The 16,193-nt window shown below is 50.1% G+C and overlaps 6 protein-coding genes across 6 annotated transcripts; 2 read left to right on the top strand and 4 right to left on the bottom strand.

The window, feature by feature from the left end:
• Positions 1-712: 712 nt before the first annotated feature.
• On the top strand, positions 713-1,596 carry PV10_01461 (uncharacterized protein). Its single transcript, XM_016365676.1, has one exon. The coding sequence runs from the start codon at positions 772-774 to the stop codon at positions 1,555-1,557; it is 786 nt and encodes a 261-aa protein (XP_016229325.1). The 5' UTR covers positions 713-771; the 3' UTR covers positions 1,558-1,596.
• A 708-nt stretch (positions 1,597-2,304) lies between these two features.
• On the top strand, positions 2,305-4,660 carry PV10_01460 (uncharacterized protein; the record flags this gene model as incomplete). Its single annotated transcript, XM_016365675.1, has 1 exon — positions 2,305-4,660. One exon carries the CDS (start codon positions 2,305-2,307, stop codon positions 4,483-4,485), a length of 2,181 nt encoding a protein of 726 aa, XP_016229324.1. The 3' UTR covers positions 4,486-4,660.
• Positions 4,661-7,468: 2,808 nt separating this feature from the next.
• Positions 7,469-8,231, bottom strand: PV10_01459 (uncharacterized protein). The gene has a single exon (XM_016365674.1). It carries the CDS (start codon positions 8,133-8,135, stop codon positions 7,623-7,625), a length of 513 nt encoding a protein of 170 aa, XP_016229323.1. The 5' UTR covers positions 8,136-8,231; the 3' UTR covers positions 7,469-7,622.
• Positions 8,232-8,360: 129 nt separating this feature from the next.
• Positions 8,361-10,037, bottom strand: PV10_01458 (uncharacterized protein). The gene has a single exon (XM_016365673.1). It carries the CDS (start codon positions 9,860-9,862, stop codon positions 8,543-8,545), a length of 1,320 nt encoding a protein of 439 aa, XP_016229322.1. The 5' UTR covers positions 9,863-10,037; the 3' UTR covers positions 8,361-8,542.
• A 168-nt stretch (positions 10,038-10,205) lies between these two features.
• Positions 10,206-12,509, bottom strand: PV10_01457 (uncharacterized protein). The gene is made up of 4 exons (XM_016365672.1): positions 11,780-12,509; positions 11,460-11,710; positions 10,561-11,376; positions 10,206-10,490 (listed from the first exon to the last, which is right to left on the bottom strand). Exons 1-4 carry the CDS (start codon positions 11,955-11,957, stop codon positions 10,254-10,256), a joined length of 1,482 nt encoding a protein of 493 aa, XP_016229321.1. The 5' UTR covers positions 11,958-12,509; the 3' UTR covers positions 10,206-10,253.
• Positions 12,487-14,718, bottom strand: PV10_01456 (uncharacterized protein). Its single transcript, XM_016365671.1, has one exon. It carries the CDS (start codon positions 13,729-13,731, stop codon positions 12,991-12,993), a length of 741 nt encoding a protein of 246 aa, XP_016229320.1. The 5' UTR covers positions 13,732-14,718; the 3' UTR covers positions 12,487-12,990.
• Positions 14,719-16,193: the final 1,475 nt, after the last annotated feature.

Below are 16,193 nucleotides of genomic sequence, written 5' to 3'. Positions count from 1 at the left end.
ATTGGGAGTACCTCCAGGAGGGCCGGGGATAAGACAAACCCTTTCAAGGCTAGAGGGATGGTCGATAAATTGGCCATGTTGCACCAACACTGAAAGCCTCGTGCGCTCAATATGAGAATTGCCCAGTTAAAATAGGCTACTATCTTCTTCGCGGTATCATTCATCTATGCTAATCCATTAACGGCAGGCCCATGCTGCTTGAAGCAATATGGAGGTGAAGCCAACCTCAAGTGGCGCATGTCGACGCTGCGCCACTTGTAACTCGCCCGCTCACCACTCCTCTCGAACCATCGACTCAGGAATAATGACATCTTTTCAAGCAGAGATTTAGACTCTCAGGCAATTGCTTGATTTTTTTCAACGCTTGAAAAAGAATATCTATCTTTAGTGGGGTTTTGGTGGAAAGCTTTTCCGAAGACCATGGAGTAACCAACTCCGCTCGGGCCTCATCGCATGGCGCAAGGTCCACCATCTGGCTTTCGTAAACCCGCCTATCGACGCCCGACGGATTCACTGTACTGTTCTTGTGTCTCGGCGGTCTGAAGACTCGGCGGGTTTAAGGATAGAAAGTATGCTCCACTTAGTCTTGATATGCCAATATTGGCCACGCATCAAACGTACAGCCTCATCATAATCAAATTCAAGTCGAAGCGGTATACATATTAAGTGTAGAAGTTCCATTCCCTGGTTCGTCGATCTCATCTTCAAAGTCAACCACTCAATTCTATACCACATCCATTCTTTCAACTCTTTCAAATTTTCAAATCGACCATGACTCGCAATCGCAACCTTTTCCTCGCTGCCGCCGGCCTCGTCCTTGCCGGCCGCGTCCAAGCAGGAGTCCAAGCCATCTGGCCTATAATCAACCTGTCGCAAAACAACGTCACCCTCAGCTTCGATGGAGAAAACGACTGCGTGTACCAAAACAGTGGTGATTACGCACATGACGACATCGACAGCTATTATGCATACTATCCCAGGGACCCCGACGATTGGGCAGTAGCCTTCCGCAAATTCACCAGGGTGTCAGACTTGTCCACCCGTAGCCAGGCTGCCAACGGAAACCACCAGCTTCATCCTTTCACCCCAGGGAGCACCCCTGATTTTCTGTCTTTTGAGATGGAGATGAAGAACTCGGGTCTCCACTGCTTCGAAAACACAAAGACCCTCGACATGAATGTCAAGGTCGGTGGCAATCCAGTCTACACTTATCGACTGAACGATGCGGGATTAACCCATTGGCAACTGTACAAGATCGGCCCGGGAGTGAATCAAATGATCGATCTTGGAGCTGGTGGTCATTTCAACTGGGAGCCCCTGACCGCCATTGCTGCGCTATTCGAAGGAAAGGAACCCAGTTACTCAAGTCCTCAGGTTGCATCTTGGGGCTTTACCACTATCTATGATGGTCTCAATGTCGATGACCGATCTGCCTGCATTCTGGAGAAGGATATCCTCGGAGGCACTGACTGCCTGGCTGCCGGTGTTGCTCTGGTTGTTCTCCCAAGTGGCGTCATCACTGCCCTGCCATTGCCTGACGGTGGACATAATTGGTGATTTTGGTGGCCTCGGTTATTGTATTGTCTCTACATAGCGAATCATTATTAGTTGAATCTGGAAAAAGCTATGTTTACCCATATGTTTGTCCTGTTTGCTCCATACGCTTGCCACAGATGCTTGACTCCTATACTTGCATACGGAGTAGAGAATTAGCCCCATTTCACCCCGGCTTCTATGATCTAGTCACAAAAGACCTGCCAACAATGGATCCTATAGATCTAGGACTCTACAGAATTAGATGCCGCCCGATCCATGTAACGGCACATCGTTAAAAAATGACGTACTTGTGTCGCTGGTCTTCTTTTGGTGTCTTAGTATTCGTGTACCTCTTGGCATCTACTACGTTGCACCACAGGTTACGTTGACCCACGTGAGTCGAGACCTTGCAACACGGACCACCTTCATGCTAAGTTTTCAAGGAGAGCACGCGAAGAATCTTCTTCTCGGATTCTACGCAACGCAAGCCACACTCTAATGGTCCGAGCTTTAGATATGTTCCAGAAAGCTTCGATGCTTAGACATCTTGGCATTGTTTTATTGTTAGCAGAATCGCGCCACCAGTAATGGCAGAAAGCCATAGCCATGCGAGATAGCTCGGCCACCGATGTAGGTGTAGGCATGAAGAGAGAAGAATGATAAGTTGGGATATCTATAAGTCAGGCGTCGTCAATGACGAGATGGAGAACTCCAGAATACCATTCCTCCATGATTAGTTAAACCAAAATCCTGCGACAGCCTTACACCATGTTGTCACTTCTTGTCATCTGCTTAGCAGTTGTCACTGGGCTCCGGTCTGTTGGTGCCCAGTCGACAGACGACAACACGGACGTCAAGAACGCTGTCCTCAAAGTCACTTGTCCTCAAGGTAGTGGTGGCTCTGTGGTGCTTCAACTTGACCCTGACTCTGCCTCCAATTATGCCCACTACGTGGGTCTGTTGAAATTCCCCGCGACCATGTTCTTTCTCAATACAGATACAACCAACAGCCCAGACGAATGTACTCCTCCTGGAGCTATGTTTGCATTGCAATTCCCCGGACCAGGGTCCCTTGATAGTGGAACTTCAACCTACACTTTGACTGGTGTCAAGGTCCTCGATGCCGGTTCAGCTATGGTTGCAGCGAGTGATGCCATCAACAATGCCTTGACCCCTGATCCAAACGAAGAAGCCGAGAACTTGATCGACGTCCTCAATGGTGATGGCAACTCAGGTCTGGGCGATGCTTTTGCCAATTCTATCACTCCAACACCAGAGTTGATTTCAGCTGCAAATCTGCTCCAAAGCCTTACTACAGTGACGCCAGTGCCTGTGGTTGCGAAAGGCGGTGCCGCCGCTGATGCTGATACTCCTGCGTCTCGTAACAAAGTCCGATCCAACGAACTTGCTACTCGGGATGCGGCAATCATTATCCTCAGCGGTGAGCTCGCTACCGATGGCGAAATTGCTGGGAGTGCAGCTGCCATCCCAGTCGTCGGTGAAGTTGTGATCGCCGTCATCGGAGTTGTCGCTGTCCTTCAGACCATCACCGCTATTCTCCCTGACCCAAAGAACCTTCGGTCATACAGTGATGACATCACCTACAAGACTACGCTGGTCACTCCATGGATCGTCGTCAACCCAGACCAACCTGAAACAGATGAGGATGAAATTCCAAACAGCCAGTGCGATATCCAACCCCCTGCCGACGACATACCTCCCGAAAAGGACCTGCCATCCAATGGTCCTTGCGACGTGTATCTGAAGAACGTTCTCTGGAACCAACCCAAAGCTGACTGGAGCAAGGAAATCGGCAAGGAAGTCGACTACAATGCCGCAGACAGCAAGATCAGCGGCACTGTCACCATCAAGTGCAAGTCTACCGCACCTAAGAAATGGATGGCCGGCAAATACTGGCACAGACTCTACCCAGTCACCACCGATTCCGCAGACAGCGGCAGCGAGAGCAGCAGTTCCGATTCTCAACCTGCGATCAGCGACGCTGAAGTCCAAATCCCTGATTTGGGCGTTGCCCTCCCCCCAGATTCCGATGGCGAGAGTCAATGCCTACCTTCTTCCGAATGGCAAGCAAAGCCGTATTTCACCGTCGACTTGGGCGGCCAGTACACCATGCTTGGTGATGCCTCTCTGGAGTTCAACTTTGCGATCACCACCAAGGTGACCAGCGGCAAGTTCAACGCGTCCAGTGGGACTCCAGGGTTTTCACGGCAGGAAGATGGTAATGGAATTGGCGGTATTGAGATCTACAGCATCAAGGCCCAAGGTGACCAGTTATCCGCTAATGCCGGTCTGAAGATCGCCGCTGGTATCAAGTACCTACGGAATAACGTCGAGGTTTGGGACATGTCTACTACTCTCCAACCAGGCATCTCGTTTTCGGGGGTTCAGGAAGTTGGAAGTGATCAGATCACTATCTCAACTCGGTCGGTGGATGCAACTTCATCCACAACCGCATCTTCAACAGCGTCGATCAGCACGCCTACAACATTCAGCACTATCTTCACAACCTCATCCAGCACCACCAGCGACGACAGCAGTGACGTGTCAACCGTGTCTGCCCCGGCAGCTGCAGCCAGCACCGCCGCCCAGACCAATGACGACGACAACGTCTCGGCTACGGCCACGGCCACCCCCACTGCCACATCTAGCGGCGTCGTTAAACGTGACGATGACGATAGCTCCGCGGCAACCACAACCTCCAGCTCAGTCGATCCCTCCACGACAACTGTACTCTCAGACACTGAGTCCGCCTGTGTGACTCCCTTAGGAGTTAAGCTCATGGTCTCATGGCAGGCAGCCATCAAGTTCATGGGCAAACAGATCTTCCTCCAGGACCTTATCCCAGCAAGTCTGGCGAGCAAATATTTGAGTTTGAAGTTGGATCCGGCTCAGCCTTGTTTCAAGTCGTCGAGTGATTTCCCATCATAAGCGGATGGGTGGGATATAGGGAGTTATGATGCATTTTCTTGATACCATGGGTTGCATGTCTATATTCTTGGGGCATTAGGGCTCAGGGAACCCGCATATCGTGAGCGATAGTGAGTAAGAGGGTCAGGTTCAATAGACTTGTTGTTATAGATTGAGGAAGTTACTTTCTATGCTCCTACATCTTCTGTCTGCTTCCTAAGCCTTTTGACCAGTAAAGCCATTCATTCATGATCTAATCGTGTAAAACGCGTCGAGATCTATGTCTATATGCCCTGAGCCCATTCACAAAGCATTGAGTCATCATTGCCAAGATCGAGCGAAATGCGAACCATGCAACTGGGGTTATCAGAGGGTTCCAAAATGAAAGCTGTCCTCGTGCCATGTTACTTTAAGGATCGTTTCTGCGTTACGGCCATCTTCATGTTGCGGTTGAGTCTCTCAACTTGATCCGGAATCATGATATCACGGTGATGCAAGAGATGTAGTTTAATTCATGTATAAGTAGGGAGGCGTATATCCCTTAAGATATCCTCGAGGTAATATGCTAAGCCTAGTCACACCCTAACCACATGATGGTCTAATGTCTAGGTCCGTGCCTCATGGCAGGTGCAAGGTCAATATGCTTCTCGACGACAGGAACCAACCCCTGATATGGCTCAAAGACGCTGCTGTTCTCGTGAAGAAAATCACATGACCCGCAGCAGCAAATAGGTACCATGGTGCCTCGCGATGGTAGGGCCGAGGACTTGTTGGACAGCCACCCACCCCCCATTATACGGGTCTGATCATTAATATTCCGCTGTCTCCTATTAAGTCATACGCTGTCTCCCTGGTAGGATTTGGCTATTGCTTTTCTGTCGTCCGTCGAGTCAAACGACAGAAGACATTACTTTGCTTGACGAACCAATTATCCGTCAGAAGCCATTCGGCCTTTTGATCAGCGAGTTCAATATCGTAGTGACGGATCAACTGAGGAACCAGTTTGGACATTTCCAGTAACGAAATGTTCTTTCCAAGACAAGTTCTAGCACCGGCTCCAAACTATAAAAGAGATTAGTCAGTCAACAGATCTGTCTTACGAGTCACCAGGAGAAAAAGGGGGAGACGACAACGTACAGCAAGAAAATTGCGTTCCATGAGCTTCAACCCCTCGACATCTGCTTCCAACCACCTTTCAGGACGAAACTCCGCCGCATCTTCGCCATACACCGACTTATCTCTAGCCGGTAACCATGGGTTAATCCCCACGATGGTTCCAGGAGGGAGATGAACGCCTGGAGTGATTTCAAACCCTTCGTCTGGAACCAGACGTTCGAGTAATTGGCCAACTGCGGGATGCATGCGCATGGCTTCTTTCATACATGCTTGAAGATAGGGCATGCGGTTGGCTTCGGCAAAAGTGACGATTTCTGAAAGATTGCCTTCTTTGTCCATTTTCTCGATCTCGTCTTGAACCAACTTGTAGCAGCGTGGGTTTTTGCATAGGTAGTAGAACATGGAGCGGAGTGAAATTGCTGTTGTGTCACTTCCGGCGAATCTGTAGGATATCAATACTCTGTGCCCCAACAAGACACCCTGAGACCGACTTACATGTTACTCGATGCATGGCTGAGGAGGTCATCGTTCGACATGACCTCCTCGCCGTCGCGTGAACGTCGAAACCGAGCCAACATATCCTTCAATGAATCTGCTTGCTTGTCACGAGAAGAATATCTCTCCAGCTGCTTAGCCGCGAATTGAACGATATATTTGGCCGAGTTCAATCTGGCAAGTGATGGGATTTGGTTGGCCAGATAACCCACAAGTGAATTACCCAGGAGGAATCGGTGTAGGAAAGGAACTTCGCCAATGACGGAGTTGTAGGCCAGACGACCTTCGATGGCGTCGATGATTCCTTGGATATCTTTTTCCTGTTCCATGAATCCCATACAGTTGGAAAAAGTGATGGATGTGATGACGTCGAAGGAGAACCACTGTAACCATTCGCCAAAGTCCAATACCTGGCCTTGCACTCCATCGAGCTTGCGTTGGAGGATTTCAATGCATGAATTGGTCATGGGTTCCAATTCGACTAATGCACTCATTGAGTAGGCGTTAGCGACGGGTCGTTTTAGTGTTTTGTGTTGCTTTTCGTTGCGGACTGAGAAGACGGTGGGGACCAAGTTTCCATGTTTGGTTTTCACGTCGAATAATGTATAGAAGTCGCTCTGTGAGAGACAGCAATTAGTGATTTGTTTTGGATTGGGAAATTTTCTAAAGCCCAAGGGACATGAATGGAATTTACCTTGACGAAGCGACTAGTAATGTTATAGACCAGAGGAATGAGATCGGAATTGGAGAAAGATACATGATGAGGACCGACTCTGACGACAGGACCATATTTGGCATGATAAGCCTGATGAATTCTGAATTGCTGGCCTGAAGCGGCACTCAGCACACGGTCCAGAGGAGAGATACTGGCAAGAAGTGGGCCAGGTAATTGTCTCAACCCAGGTCGATATTTGACTCGGAGGGCATAAAGGACAATGACCGCGAGGATGATGACGATAGCACCTCCCACGGATTGTGAGAGTGATGCGTTCCCTGCGAGAAGGTGTAATCGACTGCTACCCACAAGACCCATCTTTGCAGACACAGTGTGACTACCCGATGTCACTATTGTTTAAACGTTGTTGATGACCGAGACGCTCTCCTACACTAAAGTGACAGCCATTTCATGTCGTCGACATATATCATCCACACACATATATTTGGCGGAGACATTCCGGGGAAGCAATCCCCAGATATCCGTTGAGGGTCCCGTCCTTACCCCGACAAGGTCAACTGCCGAGTTGAGTGCGGCAATCATCATGTTGTGATTGGCGCCCGCTTGGACCAAGCCGTTTACACCAGCCCATCGGAAGATTGGTCTAGAGGACAAGAAAGATATGGTTGTACAAAGTAGTGATGTATGGCTCTCGGATCTTATGAGTGTCGAATCTTGTACGAACGAAGCAATAGTCAAAGATTGATTTCTGTCTATTCGGGACTGTGATGGCGGTCCGGTGGATGGTCGTTCTAGGTAGGGACTGTATCTCTTAGTTCTTCTAACGAAAGACAGCATTCTTCTCTAGCCGGAATCAACCCGACTTGGGCGATTAGAAAACATTCCCAGGCCCCTTCCAATTCAAAACCATGGCTGGCTCTACCACTTCCGTCATATGCATGAGTTTCGCATAGAAGCGTTTCCTCTCCTCCTTGCTATGCCCAATGATGAGCATCGACCTTCTTAGGTACGGAATCTGCTCGACCACCTGCTGGACACATCCGACAAGCCATTTACCCAGACCGTGGGATTGATGTTCTGGCAGCACATAGACATCGGTCAGGTAGAGAAACGTGACTTGGTCGGTGATGCAGCGGGCAAATCCAATCAGAGATGACGGGGTTTCGGGTGATTCTGGGGCTGTGGTATAGAGGCCAAAGGATAGTGAGTGGTCTAGCATGTCGCGCGTTGCGGGTTCAGGTAGTGGTTGGGCCCAGTATACTTGTTGTGATGCAAAGGCTTTGATCAGGTCTGGGATGGGGATGAGACTTGGGTCGGTTGATATTAGATAACCATCGCGGGTCCAGCTTTGGTGGGTGTTTAGAGGTGAGTATGAGCTCGACATGGTGGGATAGGGAGGGCCGCGATTGGCCTATGAACGTGGTTATATCCAGATATCCAGAAGATTGGTGTAGATTTATCTAAATCAAACATGATGAACTTCCTTGACAATCTATATGGGAAGACCGTCAAGGTGGGGGAGGCTCTGAGTCATTATCCATCAAAGGAGATCTTGTGCAACTCTAAATACGCGAGCAATGTCAAGATCAGGATAATCATCCATGTGGATTATCAGTTCAAGAGACTGGTTTCTTATGGATTTCTGTATTAGTTAATATTTGAGGTACATAGCAAAATATCTGTCCTTGCTTACGCCCGACTTCTTGCAGCCCGCTGCAAACAAAGCTGGGCCTATACACTATGGAGCCATCACTGGCAAGGACGACCGCCTCGAAATATCAGAATCTTGTCCTACAAATCTACCTTCCATTCATTCTCGTCGTCTGTCTTTGACTTTTCAAACTTCTTGCCAGCAGTTCCAAAGTACTCACCAAACAACTTCTTCAAGTCCTTGTCGGCCAGTTGCATGTGTTCGCCTTGGACGGTGACAAACTCCAAAGCTCCCTTTTCATCAAGCTTCTTTAACCCAATCCAATCTTCCTTGTAAATAGGTCGCTCTCTTAGTGGAGTAACAGTCGATGATGTGACATTGACTTCGGCGAACCAACCGCTCTCTTTGGGAATGACGGTGCGATCGTCATTGAAGACCACCATGATGAACTTTTCTAGTTGAGACAAATTCTCCGCGTATGAGGCATTCTTGACATCTCGTTCGTTGTTAATATCAGCAAGGAAATTGGAATGGGCAAGGTAATTGTCAAAGTCGTTGGGATCGCGATAATATTGGGCTGGAACCAGTCTTGATTGAACAAAGTCGGACCAGACGGAGCTGCTCTTCAAAAGGGCATTGGCGCCCTGGCACACCCAGTCTGTTGGGCCAGCACATTTCTGGAATTCGGAGACACCATTATGTTGACTACCAAAGGTGATGAGTGAGCGAACTTTGGGGGCCCAACTGCCGCAGCGTTGGATATAAGCGCGGAGGAACTGGCCTCCTTGACTGAAGCCGACTGCATCAATGGCGGGAGCAGTGCTGAGGATCTGGTCTTGGTGCAAGGCATGGCAGACACGGTCTAATTGTTCGGTAACGTTGCCGAAGAAAGAGGCCTGGCGGTCACCTGATCCGCCTGTACCAACCACAGAAATGATGTATGTGTATGTTCCCGGGTGTATGTCTCCGATCAGATCGGCGACATCTTTGAGGCCTGCGGCATCGGCCGTGTCACCAAGACCATGCCAGATGACCACTGGAAGCGGATTATCTTCATCGTCGTCGTCGTCAAGAGTGTCAGTGGCCTTCCTCGATGGTGTCGCGAACTTGGGCGCTAGCTGTTTGGGCGGTAGTTTTGTGATTTTTATCCACGAGTCTTGCAAGTCCTCCTCGAGAATCTGGGGATAGGTGATGTATTTTGAACGCAAGACCTCTTCGTCCCCCTCCTCTTGATCATCTGCGGGCCTTGCAAGTTTGGGCGAAAGCTTCACTGACTCTTGATTATGTTGACAGGGGCGATGAGGAGGGAGTACATGCTTTACACCAAGTCGAGGATTCACAGGCGCTAGCTGGGCTGGCTGTCGTAGGGCATCCTGAAATATCTGTGCCTCGGGGTAGACGACGATCGCACGGATGGCTGCGGGAAGAGCGAGGAGAAGGGATAGACGAGTGAGGAACATGGTGAGTGACCAGATTGGAGGTTTCGAGGGAGTCGTGTGCTGGCAACAGCCTGGTGATGGTGTACTGAGGGAAGTCAACTGGAAGTGCGATGATGGTTGATGTGATTATCGAGGAAAATGGAATGGCTGGTGCCTGAGCCAAATGAATGCGCAGGAAGGTGCATACGGAGTAGGTGTGTCACCAGTGTAGGGATGCAAATGGGGGAAGGAACCATGGGCAATAGGTTCCTCGGGCGTTGCGGGGATACCATTCCTAGGCAGGAGCTGCAACCCCCCCCGGGCTTCAACAAGGCAACAACGACGGAACAAATGTCACATGATCTTGTAAGCGATTATTCTATCACGTGACTAGACCAACCTCTGTTTGTTTCAAACCATATATCCAACCATGTTACAGCCTCGCAGAAGGTACTTTTTGAAGCTCTGTAGATACTTTCGTCGCCGCACGTATTCCTTGCTCGATTGCGCCATCGATGAAACCATGCCATCCATCCGCCCAATCTGCACTGGCAAAATGAACTCTCCCCTGACTCGCCTGCAAGTCTCGTTTGAAGCGAGTAGCGAAACCTGGGCCGTACATAGCCCATGTACCTTTGGAGAGTGGATCTTGAGCCCAAGGGTGGTATAGCTTGTAGATCATCAGCGCTGGTCTAAGCAGGAGCGAGCTGCTCGATTGATAACAATAAGAAAAGACTTACCAATCGTTTGATTTCAGCTGATGTGAATTCCTCATATGCAGTCTTCATCTCTGCAAACCCTCGGTCTGCCGTGTTTTGAAAAGCACCGTTCAACGAAAATGACACAAGGTGAGTGTTGCCGGCTGGAGTCAATCCATCTCCAAATGCACCGGCCATCATGCCTGGCCTTTTGTTGTAGGCAATGCCCCACCAGGAGCGTTGATCGGTGCCAGCGACCTCGGCGTGGGCTTTCACGCAGAGGTTGACTTGGCCTTTAGCTGCGGCCAGAACTTTGTTTCGAGATAGAGGCGGGTTGAAGACGACGTCGTTGAGAGTGTTCAATGGAATGGTACATACTAGATAGCTTGCAACATGTTGGGATCCGTTGCTGGTTGTTACTGTTACTTGTCCACCGGACTGGTCGATCCGCTTCGCTAGTGTCGAGAATCGATACGACAGGCTTCCGGACGCGAGAGCGTCACGAAAGATACGGAGTGACAGTCCAGTCTGACCACACTTGAGCTTCCACTTGATCACGTAGGCCATGTACGCCTCAGAGTCATACCCGGACAGTGCCCACCATCGAAGAATCTCGGTAAAGGCTAATTGATCTGCGGAAGCGCCAGAAGCTGTGACAATGGTGGAGAGCAGGATTCCTTGTTGATCAGGAGTAAGTCGGTCTTTGATCTGGTCGAAGCGCTCGGCTGCCGATATTTGGTCCCATTTCGTGAATTCTGTGGCTGCAGCAAATGGTTTGTGGGGAATAGGTAGGACTGTCTTGCCCAACTCCCCATCAACGTCGCAGAAGGCTGTCAAGGCAGTCTTGAGATTGTCGGCCTAGAAACGTTCCACGATGTGTTAGCTATAAACAAATCTGTAACTCTCGAATACCAGCCGCCAACAAACAACTAGTCACATACGTCTTCGGCCAACGATACTGTCCGCTTGCCATGCTCAAAATAGTATGAAGTGCTGTGTTGGACGCCTGGGAGACCCTTGGCCGAGTCCTCCAGCTGGTCGACCATGTCATATTTTGACAGCTCTGTCCAGATATGAGGCTGACCCCAATGAACCCATGTGCCGCCCATCTCGTAAGGATATCCTTCGATGACCGATGTCCATGTACGGCCCCCAATGCGATCTCGTGCTTCCAAAAGCAGTACCTTGTGTCCTGATGGAGTCCAGGTCAGCATTCACCAGACTATAGCCATAGTTGTCGGCCGTGATAAGTCTTGTATACCTCGAGTCGCCAGATCTCTTGCAGCTACTAGGCCAGCATAGCCCGCTCCGAGAACAATGGCATCATAACGTTGCCCGGATATAGATTCGAGCGTTGGTGGCACGATGACTCCTTCACATGGGAGTCCTTCCGTGAGTCCTGTTTCCTTGTCGAAATGACATCCCTCTTTTGTGTCCATGATGAGGTGTGGTCAATTTCACAATTTCTACTACTTCACAGGGCGACTAGGTGTGATCGGGGCACAGTCCAGAAGTCTTACATGTGTAGTTCAGTCGCAGTAGAAGGAACCAAAGATGAGTTCAGTCGACGGTCAAGATGTAAGTGGATTGGACATATCAGAAACAATGGCGAGTAATGTCTTCAATGTTAAAGAGCGGTCGTTGTTCCGCACCAGGTGGATTTTGAGTTACCATGGCCTGGGACACTGGTGAACGACTATACGAAGACCTAAGACAAGGGTCCTTGATCGAGTAACTTTGGGATCGGTTTCTGGGCTTTGGTGAGCCAGTTTGTTCGCGATAGCTTAAATTCTAGTTCGATCGCGCGAAGGACATCCATAGGCTGAGATGTGGCCCCCAATGCATACATCCTCCAGTTGACAAGCATACAACAAACGGACGGTGATCTCCTCATGAGTACTGATTTCTTACGTACCCCTCCGTGCTCTCCCTCGCCCAGAGCCTACAAGGGTGTGTAGGCGGGTCGTACCGAGGGCTGGGAGGCTAGCCTCGTGGTTACTTGCCCTTCTCGAGCGTCAAGTCGCGACTGATAATAGGATAAAAGTCTTGGAGAAGGTAGTTACAACCAGCACCCAGATAGATAGGCTGCTAGAGCAACGATCTTGGCTATCATCAATGCTGTAGGCTCGCATTACTCGCGCTCACCTATATCATTGCAAGATTTACTATAGGTAATATCGACATTCCGCTCCATTCCGTGGTGGGAAGAGCAAGGCAAGAATTATGTATGAAGGCTTTTCGGCCCTAGATCGAACCGTGCGACCCAAGAACAACGTTATCACAACGAAGTTCGCCTGGTGAAGTGAAATACCAATGATCCCTCTTCCTCGCTAAGCCGCGCTGAGGGACATTGGGTATCAGATACGAAGGAAAGCTTCCCAAAGCCAATGTTTCCCCTTGTCGAGTCCCCAACGCCATGTATCTTCGTGGCATCGTCAAATAAACGCCTGGAATGCATAAAATAAAAACTCATCACAGCAAACCCAGGCCATCTTCCTCAGACACCAGGATCCGAGTCCTTTTCAGATCTTGAGCCCATTTCCTTGTCACGTGAAGCCACATCTGACGCTCCTCGACTCTCTTCTCCTCCACGAAACTCTCCAGGGTAGGCTTATGTTGCCAGTCCTCCCAGACCCTGCCGTTTCGGACCAACATGTCGGTAGTCAGGTGAGGAAACTGGGCGCGAGCTGTTCTGATAGCATCGACATCCCCCTGGTGCCTGAATTCCTCCAGTTGACATGGGGGGCATGAATGGTGCTGGTGAGGTAAGTAACTGGGTAGGTTCATGTAGTGAGGCGTAGGGTAGTGCGACGAGGATTGACAAGCAAAGGCAAATGTCTTCTGAGAATATGACTGTGTTCGACTAAACTTGCGAGCTAGATCGCCACATTCAGCCGGCTGCTTGATGACTCCCGGAAGCGGTGCCATAGCTCTTGAATTGATCCTGGTTATGGGGGAGGCTGGAGGTGTTATGGTGGAGCCGCCTGATGAATCGGAATCTAAACTTCCAGATGATGAGCAGGATCCTCGAGGGCCAACAGGCTTGATAGGTGTGCTTGAGATTTTGTTCTGGCAATTGTAGCATTTATAGGGTTGTTGTGGAAGCTTGACTCCGGTGGTCTTGAGCAGAGCGCATGGTCCTAAGGAGCAGAGCTCAAAGCCCATCAGGATGCCATGGCCACAACAGAATCTCAAGACATGAGCTTTGCACATGGCTGGTAGCGTTGGTTACTGTCAGACCTAGAGAACCAGTAAAGAGTGTCGATGGAGGTGAGGAGAGGCAGTTGATTTGGTCCGGTCAATGAAAACAGGCGGAGATGAGTCTGACCGAATATAACTCACAGAGACCGAGACATCTCAGTGGTGATTGCAGTCCTGATGACAATGCTCCTATTCTCGTGACCCAGTCAGGCCAGACAATGTGTCCGCCCTTGTTGGTTGCGGTGACTGACTATCTGGGACAGACCGGGCGGCGGTGGCGTGGTCAAGACTAGACCGCCAACGTGTTGAAGTCGAGTCGTAGGAGAGATGTTAACCAGGTAGAGGCTGGAGAGCTCTTTAGGCAGCAGGATATCCGGCTAGGGATGTAGGGACGTTAGTCCTCCTCGAAGAGGCAAGGTTCAACCCGTCATCGGACGTGTTCAGAGAATGGGATGCGGTGGATTCCGGGGTCAAGGATGATGTTGCGGAGAGGACTAGGGTCAAGGACTCTATGACTCGGGTCTTTTGCTGTGGGTGAGGTGATTCAGACGACAACCACAGTAGTACCGAGGAAGACAAGCGTCCAGGAGGGGCAGTGGTGAGTACTAATAAGAAAGAGCCGAAAAGGTTTCAAACGAAAGACAGGCCAATTGGGAGAGAAAGAAAAAAGGTTCTGGTCTGAGACGACGGACAAGAACGGAGTCGACCAGGTGGAACAAGTCAAGAAGGAAATGGCCGTGGGTGACAACAATGTGCCAGGATGAAGGCGAGTTTGAGAAATGAATTAGGAACTGCAGGAAACCCCAGACAGAGACAGAAGCGAAGGTGTAGTAGAAATGAGAGGTCGTAGAGGGTTCAGAGTTGCTGTAACCAAGTCAGGGTCGCAGGCAGGGAGGATCAAACACAAAAAAGCAAATCATTCCGTGAGGCAGGAACGGTTGTGGCAACGGCAACGGCAACAGCAACTCAACAGCAAGAGCAGGAGCAACCAAACCAACGGCAGGAGCACGACGAGGGTATTCGCGATCGACGGAGCAGAGCGAGCGACGAAATTAGGTCGGACGCGCATGGGGTTTGCCACGAGGGTGAAAGACGTGGGTGACTTGCAGCAAGGTGCAGACTACCAATGAAGTTGAAGACGAGTCCCTCGGGCCCGCCTGGATCACGGACAAGTCCTGCAGATGGTACCCAAAATGATGTCTTTGTAGGTGTACCTGGCACTCAATCGCGGGCAATCGTGGGTGAAAAAGTGGGATGATTTTATCCGCCGTGAGCCTTGGAGCCCCGCTGCCAATCAAAATTGCCCGTGAATGTGCGGACCCCCTGTCTAGGCATGATTTATTTCCCTCATTATTGTGACCGCAAACCCACAACTCCAAACCTACAAACCGTTGAGGACGCGGACTCACCTGGATCTGCACACACCTTCAACGGCTTCAAGGTTGGCCTTACCCGTGCCTAAAGGGTGGCTGGGGAAATGTGTTGACAGTGTTTATGGCATGAGGCTGATGGCACAGCAACAGAGGCTGTTCATCTCAGTGATATTGCAGCTGCAGAACTGTAAATAAAAATGCAGGTGGATGGAAAAATGCAAGCTTTCCTCTTTTACCGATCTATTCACCGCGATCCACTGGTTACTTCAAGAATGGGGGACATCAGGTATTCTACTCGTAGACTCGAGCTAGATGGTGGGTAGTAATTGATAGAGACAGGGCTGCTTGAAGAGGCAAAATCCCACCCACTGCAACACTCCTGCTTTTATGGGTGGTGGTGGTGATGACGGCAGTAGGATTTCCTACACTATTTGGCTACGACCTGCCACCGCGCTGCAAGCGAGACGGTCCGCCCACCGAAGACAGGTATTCTTAGGCTGTGGATCTGAGTATTGGAGCCTCAAGAGTGCCTGGGAGCCTCCCTTAGATACCCATGAACCCATCACTACCTACCTTAGGTACCTATCTACAACAATCGCCCGCTATAATCTCCTCACACATGCAGAGACACATACAGTACCTAGAGACCTACATTTATCGACCAACATTTCAAACCCTCGTACTTATTAGACTTCTCGTGTTCTTTTGGCTATTGAACTGACCCTGGTCAACGATACTCCCGCCTATCGACTGGCGACAAGCGTAGCGTATCGTAAACGAAATGTCATCATGCGACACTTGGCCGCTTTGGCTGCTTGGTGGCTTTCGCACTCCCACAGAGCCCCTCGGCCCATGCCCGCGCCCACCTCCACCTCACAAAACAAAAGTCGATCGTCATCATCCCTGTTCACATCTAACGCTATTCGGAGTTCTTCGGGAATTCCAGAAACTCGCTCCCACCGTGCCAGCCACCCGCCCGCTCTGACATGAACTTCGTATGCGTGCGACACACGCGTTCAATCACAATTCCCATGACTTGTGTTTCTCTGACTCTGTACCTAGGTAGTTTTTACCCCCTCAGTGCCCCCTCCCCACAACAAC

This window comes from Exophiala mesophila (assembly GCF_000836275.1).
Source record: "Exophiala mesophila strain CBS 40295 unplaced genomic scaffold supercont1.1, whole genome shotgun sequence".
Classification (NCBI taxonomy): domain Eukaryota; kingdom Fungi; phylum Ascomycota; class Eurotiomycetes; order Chaetothyriales; family Herpotrichiellaceae; genus Exophiala; species Exophiala mesophila.
This window is presented reverse-complemented; position numbering and strand designations above follow the sequence as displayed.

Coding starts and splice junctions, on each gene's coding strand:
- PV10_01461 (XM_016365676.1), top strand. CDS start 772: ATGACTCGCAATCGCAACCTTTTCCTCGCTGCCGCCGGCCTCGTCCTT.
- PV10_01459 (XM_016365674.1), bottom strand. CDS start 8,135: ATGTCGAGCTCATACTCACCTCTAAACACCCACCAAAGCTGGACCCGC.
- PV10_01458 (XM_016365673.1), bottom strand. CDS start 9,862: ATGTTCCTCACTCGTCTATCCCTTCTCCTCGCTCTTCCCGCAGCCATC.
- PV10_01457 (XM_016365672.1), bottom strand. CDS start 11,957: ATGGACACAAAAGAGGGATGTCATTTCGACAAGGAAACAGGACTCACG. Junction 11,711..11,779: donor AAGAGATCTGGCGACTCGAG/GTATACAAGACT, acceptor GGACTCCATCAG/GACACAAGGTACTGCTTTTG. Junction 11,377..11,459: donor CAGTATCGTTGGCCGAAGAC/GTATGTGACTAG, acceptor GAACGTTTCTAG/GCCGACAATCTCAAGACTGC.
- PV10_01456 (XM_016365671.1), bottom strand. CDS start 13,731: ATGTGCAAAGCTCATGTCTTGAGATTCTGTTGTGGCCATGGCATCCTG.